Raw genomic sequence first — 14041 nt, 5'->3', positions numbered from 1 at the left:
ATTCATTATTAGGGTCAGTTTTCATGGGAGTATGAAAGCCTGTAAAGAGCCTGTTTAAGGTATAGTAGCCTGTTGTTGGAAATGATTAATGTCATTTGGCATGGCAGGGGTGCTAAAATATGGTCATCATAACAGGATTCATCCAGAAAATGTCATGATACTGCATGTCAGCATCTTTGGTCATCACAAAGTACTCATCACACGTCTGCAGTTTAATTATTTGTATGTGTAATTGTTTATTTTAATAGACTTAATACTTTTAAAGCCATAAAAGTTATGCAGTCTCATTTTCAGCAAAGCCGCACATCTGCGTACCAATCGATTTATCTCCCTCTGATGTGCAGACGCTTCATCTGCTGCCATCTTAAAGCTACAGTGTTATCACATCTGAACTTGGTTCGTCTCTCACATGTTCGTGTGTCTAACCATCAGGAAACCTGCATATTGTGATGGGGTGGGCTTAGCAGACAGAAAGCACCCTGATTCGCTGTTGTTTCCGGGTACAAAACGCGTCCCTGTTCTCCCTTCATGTCATTGTGAGCTGCACTCTGTACTCGATTGGTCTTGTCTGGAGAAACCATGGCAGACCTAGAGTATACTGTTACCATTCCTAATTTCAGCTGTCTTCTCCAAATGGATCCCTATCTAAAACCGTTCGAGAAGGACTTCCAAAGGAGGTAAAAAAAAAAAGCAAATCAAATAGAATAAAGCAGCAGTTTTGTATACAGTTTGTCTCCTAAATCAGTCCCCGGCAAAGCAAGGAAAGAGCCAGGTTTACGCTGCCACTCATCAAATGAAAATATACTCCTTAGAAGAAGTGATCATTGCAACACATCAGATTCTCCTTCTGTGTTCACTTTTGACTTTTTTGAATTAGGGTCCGTCGTACTGAGCTTCGACCTCCTTCATGCATTGTGGCTAATATAGCTTGCAACTCCTCTAGCCTGCAGAATGACCCGAGTTTACATTAAGAGATGATCCGATACCATAATTACTTGCTGAAAACCCCAAGTTGTGTCAACTTTGTGTGCGATTGAAACGTGTGCGTGTTTCAGTCAGGTGATGTCCATGTCGTGGCGGTGCTTTGAGCTAAAATGGTCTGGGACTGTTTCAGGCTGTTGGTCGAGCTTCACTTACACTTTGTTTGTCTACAGGTAGCCCCTTCTCTCTTATAATTCTCTCTTATAAGGTGTTCATCACTTATCTGTGACGTGAAAACTTGGATCAGAATTTGCATTTCTAACTAATACAGCAGGCTTTTTCAGCTAATATTGTGGTGAAACTTTGCAGTGTCACTAACACGTCTGAAGTGGACAGAAAGTGTTGCACAATTCGCTCTTTCAGCCTAGCCTTGACCTTCAGACAATTTTTCACTCATGTGAACAAATACACATGACTATGAGGTCTGATGTATCAGAGTACAAAAAAATAATCTAGTCCTTACTATGTTTAAAATTAGATGCAGATGATCATCAACACATGATCACTATCTCATTTCACTGAGCAGAAACTAAGACAGAATCAGTGAGTGGGAAAACTAAGCAGTTCCATTGTGTCAAATCAAGAGGGCGAGTAAAATCCAGATGCTGCTAATTGATTACACTTCATTAAATAATCATCAGCGAGTGTGATCCCCTATGTAAAAACAGAAGTTTTGTTGGTTTGCCGGTGTGGAGCATTTAGGTGTGAAATACCAGAAAGGAAAGACATCAACCACACAATGTTTGGAGCTGAAGAAACGAAAAATGTTAGCATGTTAAAGTAAATGACAGTTCTGCTGGAAAAAGACTGAAAATGTATGGCTTGTTTGGTTGACATGAGAAGCCTCTTCCATCTTAAAGAACATGCTAGCACAGCGCAAAGTTAAATCTGAAAAAATCACAAGACTTCTGCAAAAATGTGTCTTAAACTGATCAAAATAAAATAAAGATTTTTGATCATAGCACACAGCAGCATTTATGGGAGACACCCTTTTTTTTTAACCTCATCTAGGCAAACATCACATAGAAACTGCGAAGCACAGTGGTGGAGAGCTGATGATGTGGGCTCGCTTTGCGGACCCAGCACCTGGCTGTCACCGAGTTAAACTTGCCCGGATTTTGAAGTCAGTTCTTGGACAGACAGGAAGCAGTTTAAAGATCTGAGGACTGAAGTTATATGATCTACTTTCTTGGTCTTAGTGAGGACTAGGGCAGCAGCGTTTGGACTAACAGCAGCTGTCTGATGGACTTTTTTTGGGAGACCTGTAAGGACAGCATTACAGTAGACTGGTCTACGAAAGATAAAGGCAAGGACAAGTTTTTCTGAATCCTGCTGAGGTATCAGTCCTTTAATCCTCGATATGTTATTTAAGTGATAAAAGGATTTCACATCTGTCTTAATGTGACTGCTAAAATTCAGGTCTGAGTCCGTGACTACTCCCAGATTTCAGGCTTGGTTGTTGGTTTCTAACTTCGCTCTTTGAAGTTGAGTGCTGACTTTTTATCTTTCTCACTTGTCTCCAAAAATTATTATTTTAGTTTTCTCTTCATTCAACTGAAGGAAGTTCTGACACATCCAAGCCTTAATTTGATCAATGCATTTCATCAGTGTTTGGACTGGACTATGGTCTTCTAGTGAGATGGTTATGTAAATGAATGTGTCATCAGCATAATTATGGTAACTTTTCAATTTCCTCTACCATTATATTAGGCAACCCCTGCCCTCCCAAGAAGTTCAAGCTCAATTTTATCCTCTCCTCTATCACACGTGGTTCAGCCTGACATTGCACACCGTCTTTTTTTTTTTTTTTTAAAGCCACAGAATGGATTGATTTAACTCTAATAATTATCATCACTTTAAATTTAGCTGTAAGCTAGCTGAACTCTTAACTGCCGAAAACAAAAAGGCATCACTAATATGCACTTGTTTTGTAGGTGGATAAAGGTGACATTTGCACAAGTAAAAAGCTGCTCATGTATTAGTAAAATAAGACATCTTTTTTTTAAATAAAAGGGGAAAAAGTTTGGGTCATAAGGCATGTAAACATTCACATTATTTTTGCAGTTGCCAGAAGTTTATATTTTTATTATATTAAATACAAAAATCTGGAATTTAGGATTTTGTTAAAAGGCTGTGAAGTGTTTGCATAGTGCATTAATTTTAGCTGATTCTTATATTTTCTTCCAGTGATGAACAAGAAAGTAGAAAATTGTTCTGAAAGCTATCTTTTATGTGTACTGTAAGTAATTTGTAATTGGAGCAGCAGTTTATTATAAAACAAAATTATACTTTAAATGAACCCCCCCTCTAATCCAAAGTTTTTCTTTTCTTTAAAAGATTCTGATTATATAGAGATTTATGCAATCCATATATTGCTTTGTCAGACTATCCTGGCACTTTTATAATTTCTTAGACATTCATTCATCTTATTAAACACAATATTAAAATGTCTGCACTTGAATAATGCAGGAAGAAAACTCATAAATCCTTCCCATATACTCAGGTTTAACAATGTGAGGTCAAAATTAATAGGCATAGTTTTTTGTGACTTAGTTTAGATAATGTTGTATTAACTCTTTTTTTTTTTTCTTAATCTCTGGAGGGGACACCAAAATGAAATTTTATTTGCTAAAAATTAGAGTGGCCAAAAGAACCCAACTCTGTAAATATCTCAACCTTGTGTACCTTGTGTCTGCAGTAATCTTCATGAACAAATAGACGCAGTGTGTGTCAATACACAGTGGTCTTTAAAAAAATCTCTCCATATTCACTTTCTGCACTTTGACAGGAACATGATAAATAAACAGGGCTAAAATGAAGTAAATGCACTTGATGTTAAATGAGCCTCATTTACTTGATCTTATTTAAGTAAAAGGCTTTAGAATTTTACACAGGGGCCACATAGTTTTATCCATTTTCATTACTATGGCAGGCCTTGTTTTTCCATGTGGCAGGTAAGGGACCACCTGCTTTGTATTTGAAGCAAGTGAGCAGGGCTCTAGGCTCACAGAGAGATAAGCGTGTCAGTTCCATCTCAGACACAGCTTGGGATTTTTCAGCTTCACCGCACCTTAGACATGTCTCGAACACCTGTCCCACCGATGAAAGTTGCACATAAATTATTTTACATATAGGATCACTGCTGTGTGAAGGTTAATTCTTGATAAGCTCTCAATGTTCTCACACTCAGAGTCAAAAAACCATATCATGAACGCAGGCAGAAATCAGACAACGGTGCCATGCTGTGTCCCCTCTGCAAAGAATTTAGCTGGCTTATCAGAAAGAGACCTATGACCACAAAGATTGATTCTTTCGATTTCATCACTGTGCCATGACTGGAGGCTGCCCACATCTCAGCTGAACTTTGCTTCACACCAGATGCAGCCACAGTTGAAATGATTCCAGCAGATCTTGCGAGTATCCCATTGTAATTAGTTACAGTATTAGCGGTCGCGGTCAGCAGCTTTTGCTTTATTTAATCAGGATGCTTTTTGCAGACTGATTGTGCAAACAGCCGTTGATGCCTCTTACAGGTTACAGCCACAGTGAGCAGCACTCTGTTGTCATGCTTCATTATGTGCCCTTCCTGTTGTGCAAGTCTGCAGGAAGTGCTAGGATTTTAAAGCTTTGGGCATCGTGTGTCTCTTAAATGTGACCAAATGAAATGAGGGAACATTGGAACTGCTGTTTTCATTAGAATATATCATCGCAACTCATTTCAAAGTGAAAATGCAGCCGTGAATCTTGGTCTTCTGCTTGGAAGGGTGATGCAATATATGTAAAGCAAATCTGATTATTCCCTTTGAGGTGATGATTACGAATGGATGTGCTCTGACTGAAAACTAATCAGTTGAAACCAGAAAAAGGAGTCAAAGATGGAAAAAGATGCACATTCTTGGCTAACAGAATGGATGGAGCCTTTTTCTGACAGTAACTTTTGTGTTATAATTAATGTTATACCTCTTAAGGGTCTGAAAAGTTGGTAGATTGACAGGAAAATGTAGTCAGCGTCTCTTCAAATTTCCAGGGCCCCTCTCGGCCTCATTAATGCACTTTGTAAGGAAGGACATTATTGGCATCACCCTTCTGCTGGCCTAAAACGGGCTGAAATCAAGAGCTGAAAACCTGTTTCATGTACGTCTTGATGCGGTTCAGAATTGGCACCAGTGTGCTTCAGCTGTCACCGTCAATCACAAACATCACAACAGGCCTGATCACACTAAATTAAGATTCCCAAAATGATATCAGTTCAACTACTTTGTGAAAACAGTTACCAAACTCATATAGTCATGCCAGAAAATTGTCAGAAATTGTTAGAATTATTAGTTGAGTAAACAGGGTACAACAAAATTGAAAGACTGAAAAATATAATTGAAAACAGAAGGTAATGATCTTCATATCAATTTTAAGTAAGCAGGTAGAAACAATGCTGTTTGACCAGAAGTCACATTATCTTTACACTATTTACTATTAAATACAGGATTCATATACAGTTAATTCTGTTTTTACTGCCATTTTCAAGTGGTCTTCCAACAGTTCATATCAGTTGAGGACTTTGTTTTTGATTAATTTCTGTAGCTTAGCATGACTGTGATTTGCTCGGGACTCTGCGATTTTAGCAGCTGTAACGCTTTTGCTGATTGTGTGTTATATGAGCATCTCAGCACTGAAATATGAAACATTACCATGGTTACGTAAACAGTTATTGCTTAGCACCATGATGTATCTTGAATCAGGAGATGTGGAAAAATTGGCTTTCAGGCAAAAATGTCTCTGGATGCTGACTTGAATAATAAAACGAAGTTTATTACAAAAGTTCAGACATCAAAACAGATTTCTGCAGAAAAATCTGTAGGTCCCAAAACCAGAACGAAGACCTGAAGTCTTATATAGGGTTTAAACAAAGAAAATTCCTCTGTCCTGTATCCTTCAATCATAGAGTTTGCCTATAGGATGCTCATTTGCATTGAATACATGTTCGTGTGTGAATCCAGTCTGTAGGACAGAGAACCTTATATGGTAAAAACTTGAGTGTGTATCCTAAACATGCTATGCTTAGATCCCTCAACCACTTTGCCTTTACTGTCATAATCTTTAACTAAAAAGTCATAGAGAAAATAAAAACATATGTTGGATACATTTTTTAAGTTAGGAAATTAATTTTTGTCTTGCATTCAACTTGGAAAAACTGGCAGCAGCTGCTTTTTACTCCGTTGGTACCAAGATGGCACATGCTACGTTTTTGTGACATGTGAGACAAACTCTCGGGGGAGGCAAGAGGGGATCAAAGATGGATCCTCCTGCCACAAATAGTACAGTGTTTAGTAGTTGTATTCCACTGCTGGTGCCAGGAATGATAAGAACTTGACTTTTTGGCTTCAGATCATCTGGCCTGGATGTTATACTGCTCTGCATTTTTTGCCCAGTGCACTTCAGTCTCCTGCAAGGTTCGTTTCTTTTGTGGCTGAGAGGACTGACCATCTTCTGTCCCTGGAGATGATTGATCTTCCTCTACTTTTGACTGTGCTGAAATGAAGTTCCTGCCATTGTTTCTGAGAACCCTTTGAGCCTCAGTTTTCTCATTGATGAGCTCTCTTCTGAACCTCCTTAAGTACCTGCTCAATCCTAACTTTGATTTTCAATAGAGCTTCTTCCGACTAATCGTCTTCCGTTTTTGCTTGTCTTTTTATTTGGTCCTTTCCTTTAGGAACAATTTTTACTGGAAAAAAAGTTATGGAAAATCTTTCTTATTCCAGCCTCCAAAAATCAGACTGTTTAGCCACAGAAATATAAATACTTATGTATGTCTGTATATTTTGCCGCCCGGAGAGCAGTTGGGAGGAGGTAAAGTCCTTGCTCAAGGGCCTGCAGTGGTTCAACTCTGTTGGCACACCTGCGACTCAAACCTGGATTCTCAAGACCTAAACTCACCTGTGTCACCACTAGATTACCACTCTCCACTATTTGGGAGAAAGATTTTGCACCACTGAATTTGGTATTTGAAGTAATTTTTATGCCAATCTTTACCACTAGATGCCAGGAACTCTTACACACTGTACCGTTTTAAGATGGTTTTTCTTTCTTTTTTTCTTTTTTTTCCTTACAGTTGTGGAGAGTTGTTGTTAGTCTGATACGCAGAAAACCTCAAATGATCTGAAAACATTCCTTTGACACTGTACTCCCATCACAGTAACGTTACAGAAGGAATAATAAAATGAAATGTTTACACAATTTTAGAACATACCAAGAAAAGTTCTAGTTTCCGGGAAAAGCAGCCATTATAAACAGAACTCCAGTCCTGCAGTGTTAATACTGACTTGCTTGCATTAGGAATTCAGGGCCAGCACTGGAGGAAAACAAGAGATTGTCATATGTGATGAGATGGTCTGAAGCTCTGCTTTTTGCAACTTTATGGGAGGTTGTTTTACAGCCAAATATTGCCTGTGAATACCATGTGTAGATCCATCCTTGATACAGAGGTAAAATGCATGATTTGTACCTTTTTAGTAAAACAGGTAAGGATGAAGGATGTATAGATGCTGTACCAGTTCCAGCATTGAGGGGGAGGGGTGGCTGGCCTTCTGGGGTGAAATCTGTCATTTTATACACAGTTCAAATATTTTTGATGTGTGATCTGACCCAACCTGCTTGCTTTTGTCTAAAGCAGAAACGGACATGAGGCTTGTGAAAAATGCATTCATACAATCCTGGATTCTGCCTCCTTGTCCCTCAAGCTCAACCTGCTGGAACTCATTTATAATCATAGTCATGACTTTCATGGGCATGAATACTGTTGCTTTGGAACTCTGCCCCAGAGTGAATGCTCCCTTTGTCCTTCCTTTCAGCATATGCTTGAAATGGGGACAAAGTGGCAAAGGAGCTATATGGCAGCATTGGTTTGACTTTAAAGGGTTCCATTTGGCAACCGCTGTCTGTATCCAGCATGCTCGACACAGGGAGCAGCCCATCATCACTAACCCCGGGGCATTCATAGGCAAGTCAGAGCTTTGCTTCAGGGGTGAAGGGGAGGGAGTGCACTTAACCCTGCTGGCTGAAGGAGCCTCTCTGCACTCTGAGAATCTGATATGGACACCAGCTTGGTTGCAGAAACTTAAGTGAGATAAATAGTGAAGTAGTTGGTCTGCTATTTGCCGTTGAAGGTGATAGACAGACATTTATCTTTTAAGGGAGGCCTGCAGTCACACATTCTTGAGGCAATGAAGCAGGTATGCATCCTGAGGATGGACCTCAAGAAGATAAAGTAAGCAAGGAATCATTAGGATGAGGCATTTACAAACTCCTGTTCAAATTGGTCTGAATCATTTTGTTTTTGGTGTTTATATTATACATTATATTGTTCACATTGCAGTGACAATCTACTAAACACGCTGGCCAACTCAAGATGTGGTGTTCCATGTTTTCCAATGTAAACACTGCATGACAGAGAAGACTTCCCCAATTTGTCTTAAAAGAAAACAGTTACAACAGGTCTTGCTGTATTTGTGCATCACTTGATGTTTTTTCTTAAATGCAAGGAAATGGAGCTAAATGCCAACTTCAGTGGCTGCAGAGAAGAGGGCTGGATGCAACAGGAAAGGAAACAAAACTACTGCCTATCACTTCAGAAATCAACTACAGTTCAATAACTCACCCCATGTCTTACAACCATGGAAGCATTCAACAGATTTTCTATTTATGTGTTTTATGTGTTCTCTGTGTATTGAAGGTATGAACTGCTGCAAAAGCAGCTTTTCCAGCTGGAAGAAGCAGAGGGAGGCTTTGACCAGTTCACGCGCAGTTACAAGAACTTTGGTGTGCAGCGACAGTCTGACAACAGCCTGTACTTTAAGGAATGGGCTCCAGCTGCTGAGGCCCTGTTTCTAGCTGGTGACTTCAGTAAGTAACTTGAGGACAACTGTCTACCCCTGACAACATGGCTCCAGTGTTTACTGTGTTAAATTAAAGCTGAAAGATGTTGCTAAAACGTCACTATTATTATTCTTTTTATTTGCCCATTTATTTATTTATTTTCTTACTTACTTACTTACTTACTTACTTATTATCATTAAGTTCATTTGTACTAAATAGTGGACTAATAATTTCATTGAAGATGTATGAGTGTTTAGAATTTCACAGTAGTAATCAATTTAAACTAATAAATTAAAATACTGCAAACAGAATCTAAATATGACACTTTAATATGAGCTAATACTTCATGTTTGCACCAAAGGAAGGATTTCAGTAAAGACAGAAAAGTTGCATGTCTTTATGGTGTGTTTGAACTCTTTAACACAAAGGGAGCAAAAAGTTAAGAACAAGCTCAGCATACTGTGATACAAGGGCATCAACCCTCTTGATTAACCAACCTGGGAATAAGAAATGTGGAAGATATTGATTACACAGGGTAAACTTGCATACTGAGGGCGGATCTTTTGAATGTGGGAGTGTTTGTTAATATTTTAGTAGCTGGTTATTTCATCATCACATGCAAAGTTGTTGAGAAAGTGCAACCTCTGTGTTTTTTACTGAAATTTCTATTCCCTCCGGTCCTGACTTTGAAAGTAATTTCAGGTTTATAGACTTGTTGAATATTATTTTTGGTGATTATGCTCTGTGAATAATCTAGTAAATGGATTTGTGTTTATCATTATTAATAACAATGGATAAAACAAAAGGCAATGAAGCCCTACAGCTTTTATTTTGGTTTGTTTGTTTCAGAGGTTTTTGCACAGAAGCAGCTAATTTAACTTATTACATATAAAAGCTAGTAGCAGCAGTAGCAGAGATATTTAACCTATTTCACTCTCAGCTTTATCGCCTTTGCTAGAGAGATGGAAACTAAAGAAAATGCCCTGATTGCAATTTCATATTTAAAGATATGCATATGACATACTGGTCATCATCACCACCAGCACAATAATTCATAACCTTAAATATTTCTACTGGTGATAATCAAGGTTTTAGACACATGTCCATGTGGTAAATACAATCTAAAGTGAGTGTTTCTGCATAATAAATGTAGCGATGACCATCTTAAAATTACAAATTCAAACAGCGACATCAGGAACAAGGTTTATCTGATGTTAGCATTAGGTTAGCATTTGAGCTGTGTACTAATGTAATTAGCCCAGAGGCTCTTTATCTCTGTGTTGTGTTCTTTTTTCGCTTCGGGAGAATGTTTACAATTGCAGCAATATTCAGATATGAACCTGATAAAAATGTCCCTGAACGGTGCAGCGATATGTAAACAACATTTTCTGATTCCCATGAGCTGAATAAGGTCACATTCACAATAAACAATCACTGAATTAAGCTATACAAAGTAAACTGAGCTTAGCTGCATTATATTTACGTGGATATACTTGAAGCGTATGCTAGGTTTTGAGTTTTTGTGGTATCTAGAGAAATGCACAGTCCCTTTACGGATTCAGCAGTCAGTGCAGAACAGGATTGCCTGGGGTAAGAAAAAACTAGGGCAAGGTTGAAACTTGGGTAATGCTCAGTTTTTAGAAGGATATGGCTGTAATGCAGACTTTAGGTGGGATGTAAATATTGCAGTAGACATGATATAAGCTTGATCCAATAATAAGAATATACTCTGCTAAATAAAAACAAGCATATGAATAGAATATCCCATATGCAGCATGACAAGGCCTTATCTGGAATAGTGTCTTATTTAGGATAAGGTCAGCTGATTCAATATTGCTGTTCATGCTAACATTGCTGCTGTGAGCCTGCATGGTTGGACTGCACTGCATCTGTTTTTCCACCATATTTTCAATATTATTCTTTTTTTTCTTTCCTTTTTCTTAATCACTATTAGTGTGATGAATCATAAGCTGCGTAACCCTGACACTGGCTTGTCAAGGCTCCAGAGCTGTTAGACTTGTTGGCACATTGCTTTTCCAGAGCCCTGATGATTCATGTCACAGTCATGGGGAAAAAACACTCGGGGCCCTTCAATGTGCTGACACATTGAGCGGTATGCTTACTAATGGAGAAGCTCCGGAGTCACAACTCCAGATGTTACAGACACAGTGAGAGAAAGGGGGAGACAGAAAAAGAGAAAAACAGTCATATTGAGTAGTTTAGCAGTGCATACACAGCACAAGCTGGACACTGATATATGCAAATGAAACAAAGTAGGAAGCAGCAAAACAACAATAGAGACTCTTAAAACTGAACTGTAATGAAATTTAAATAATTTAAACAAAAGAAATCAATGGAAAAGACCGATGTTGCATGTCCACTGTTAATGGACTCTTACTGTCAGAGGATGGAGACAGAAGTTCCACACAGCAGGCTTTTGCTACAGCACGATATAAACACTTCTCTTTCTGCTGCATTAATGGATTTAATAGTATTATGGGAAAAGCTAATAGTAGTACCCTCAGATTGATACAGTTTGCAAAACTGGAATTGCGCCAATTTGTTTATTGTCCTTTTTTGTGCTTGTTCTGTTTTTGCTTTTTCCCCTCTGAATGTTTCCTGATCGTTTTTTTTTTTTTTCTCCTTTTTAATTATCTTCCTGGGACCTTGGGCAGCAGCTCAATTCCAACATCCAGTTCTGTGAGAGATTACATTTTGACACGGCTCAGTCATATTATTTGATTTCAATTTCATAGCAAATGTGGAAACAGCCCAGCAGCCCTAGTCATGAATGTGGTGCGGGTTGGATGCATAATGCACTGTTTTTTCAGAGGAGTTTAAGCAAAGGGAGATAAATAAATTGGGTGAGGAGTTTGTGGGGGAGGTATGACTTGGCCTACCTGTGAAAAGTGCTGGGGTTGTGCCCGGTCACTTCTGGAGCATCTCCTGTGATTCATTTTCTATTCTGGGATGGTTTTTGCTCATGAATAGCAAGCAGATGTGCATTACAAATGAAAACAACATCCTAAATTGACAGGCCAAGGTGGTCACTTTATAATAAATGTTTTGTGTTCTGTCAGTCACTGACAATTGGCAACGTGGTATCAACAGATTACGAATGTGACACCCCTCTGTTGTTCCCTCGGATGATTTTTTTTTTTTTTTGTCAGTTTTTCTTTTACATGACTGCGCCTGCTGCTTTACTCTCTGTTGCAATAGTCACAACTAGAAGGAATTATGAAAGAGGTTTTTGTGGGGGCTGTGTGAAGACAGATTGTAGAAGTCAGAAAAATTAAGTGATGATGTGAACACAGGGGGGTATTGAAATGGAACAAAAGCCACAGTGGTTGCTGCCAGCTACAAGTTGTTGTTGTTTGCATCAGACAAAGTGGCAACACAAAACTGTCAATTGCTGTACTGGCAATTTAAAAAAAGAGATCCCTTGGCTTGATTTTTAACATTTTTGAGTTTGGGGACTCCTAGTGGTAATTACAAATGCAGAATTTGTCTCTGTGTCATAGACAAACTCATGTGAGGTATTTTACTGTTCACTCATAGATGGCTGGGACAAGTTTTCCCACCCTTACACCAAGAAAGAATTCGGCAAATGGGAACTGATTCTTCCACCCAAAGATGACAAGTCTCCGGCTGTGGATCACAACACTAAGCTCAAGGTAGGGAGCACAATGTCTTCATGCTTATTTTCACGCCCTCATCGGGTGTCATCTGGCCACAGTGGCACAGTTGTCACCATCATGTTCATGAGAGATTCCCTGTCATGTGTGGTGTCTTATGAACCAAGTGAAAAGCTGGCATGTCGCCATCAACAACATGTCATACTCACAGTGCAGAAGGGAGATTGCAGTTTGTACACACACTGCGCAGTGGAGAGTAGATACACCTGAGGAGCTCAACTGATGGCTTTGTTTTCAGCTCCCATCTGTGGCAGGTATCCCTCAGGGTATTGTGCTGTGTTTGTCCGCCACAAAACAGAGCCCACAGTGGGTGAACATTATTGGTTTTAAGCTCTAGTAAATAATTCATCAGGGTTAAATGCAAAAGAGGCACCTCCCCTTATGTATTGTCTCAGCATGGATGAGAAATAACCCAGAAATATGATGCCAGGCATGGAGTGGATGGCACCGCTACAGCTCTCTCCTTGGGACTGGGTCATCATTGGCTCACTCTTGCGCCCTGGACAGGTTGCCCAACTCCCTTTGTCAGCATAGGTCAGTCTAAGGACGATAAGAAGCAGATGGAAACGCTGGCACCTGGCCTTTCCTTGTGCACCCCTGCTGCCTATGAATGGCTGTCCTACTGTGAGCTCCACTTTAGAATTAGTTCCACAGCACTCCCTCGTGGATGCACAAGCCGAGCTCCAATCACTCTCACAGAGAGCAGCTTGCCCTCCCATCCCCTTTGTTCGGGGCCCAATTTGTCTCCATAAACAAGCGGTGTCCTTTGGTGGGTGTAGCTTTTGCTGTGAGCTCTTAATAATTAAAGTATGCAAGACTGCCGAGAAGTGAACTCAAGTGTTATCTAAGTGATCAAAAACACGTTTTATCCACACCTAACTTCTTGCACGGTGCCCACTTCTGAGTTGTTATTCCTGTTCATGCACCCCGCCAGCCCACCCAGCAGGCCGATTTTTCTTTAATACTGGCCAATTTATCTGAAGGACCACTGCTCTGTTAGGCTTTATGCCAGTCCATTTATCCAACTATCTTTTCTTAATCCTATAAACTATGAAGCATGTCATAAGGCAAGCCAGGCAGCTAACCCCTAGGTGGCCTGCCCATAATGAAAAAACCCCATAGGGGAGCCTGGCTACCGGCTCACAGGCAGGTGTTATTGGAATGGTCTTTACTTCACAAAAGTAGCCTGATTTTAGTCAGGCTGTAATGCCTGTTTCTGCAGGGGGACTAAACAGGGTGAACACATACTGTGGGTAACACTACAGCATTGATTTCTCAGTGGGTTTTCCAACTTTCACACTGCTCCCCCCCTCCCACATCTCTTGTTTGACAGTGGAGGCAAAGTAACTTGTCAGAGTTCCAAACTATGTTTATTTTACCCCCTTCCAATCCTGAATTGCAGACATAATAGATAAAACCCAAATGACAATGATTTAGATGTTCATTTCTTTGCGAAATTGCTCAAATGCCCTCTCAAGATGGACCAGTGAGGGGTT

General features: G+C 39.6%; 1 protein-coding gene across 1 annotated transcript in view; it reads left to right on the top strand.

Moving 5' to 3' along the window:
* Nucleotides 1–520: 520 nt before the first annotated feature.
* The window catches only part of gbe1b (glucan (1,4-alpha-), branching enzyme 1b), a 75679-nt gene continuing 62158 nt past the window's right edge, over nt 521–14041 (top strand). Inside the window, exons 1-3 of the mRNA XM_041995554.1 lie at nt 521–677; nt 8708–8877; nt 12409–12524. Of these exons, the coding sequence (XP_041851488.1) occupies nt 580–677; nt 8708–8877; nt 12409–12524 (384 nt within the window). The 5' untranslated portion in view covers nt 521–579. The remainder of the gene's footprint in view (nt 678–8707; nt 8878–12408; nt 12525–14041) is intronic.

Source organism: Melanotaenia boesemani, chromosome 9 (genome assembly GCF_017639745.1).
Source record: "Melanotaenia boesemani isolate fMelBoe1 chromosome 9, fMelBoe1.pri, whole genome shotgun sequence".
NCBI lineage: Eukaryota > Metazoa > Chordata > Actinopteri > Atheriniformes > Melanotaeniidae > Melanotaenia > Melanotaenia boesemani.
This window is presented reverse-complemented; position numbering and strand designations above follow the sequence as displayed.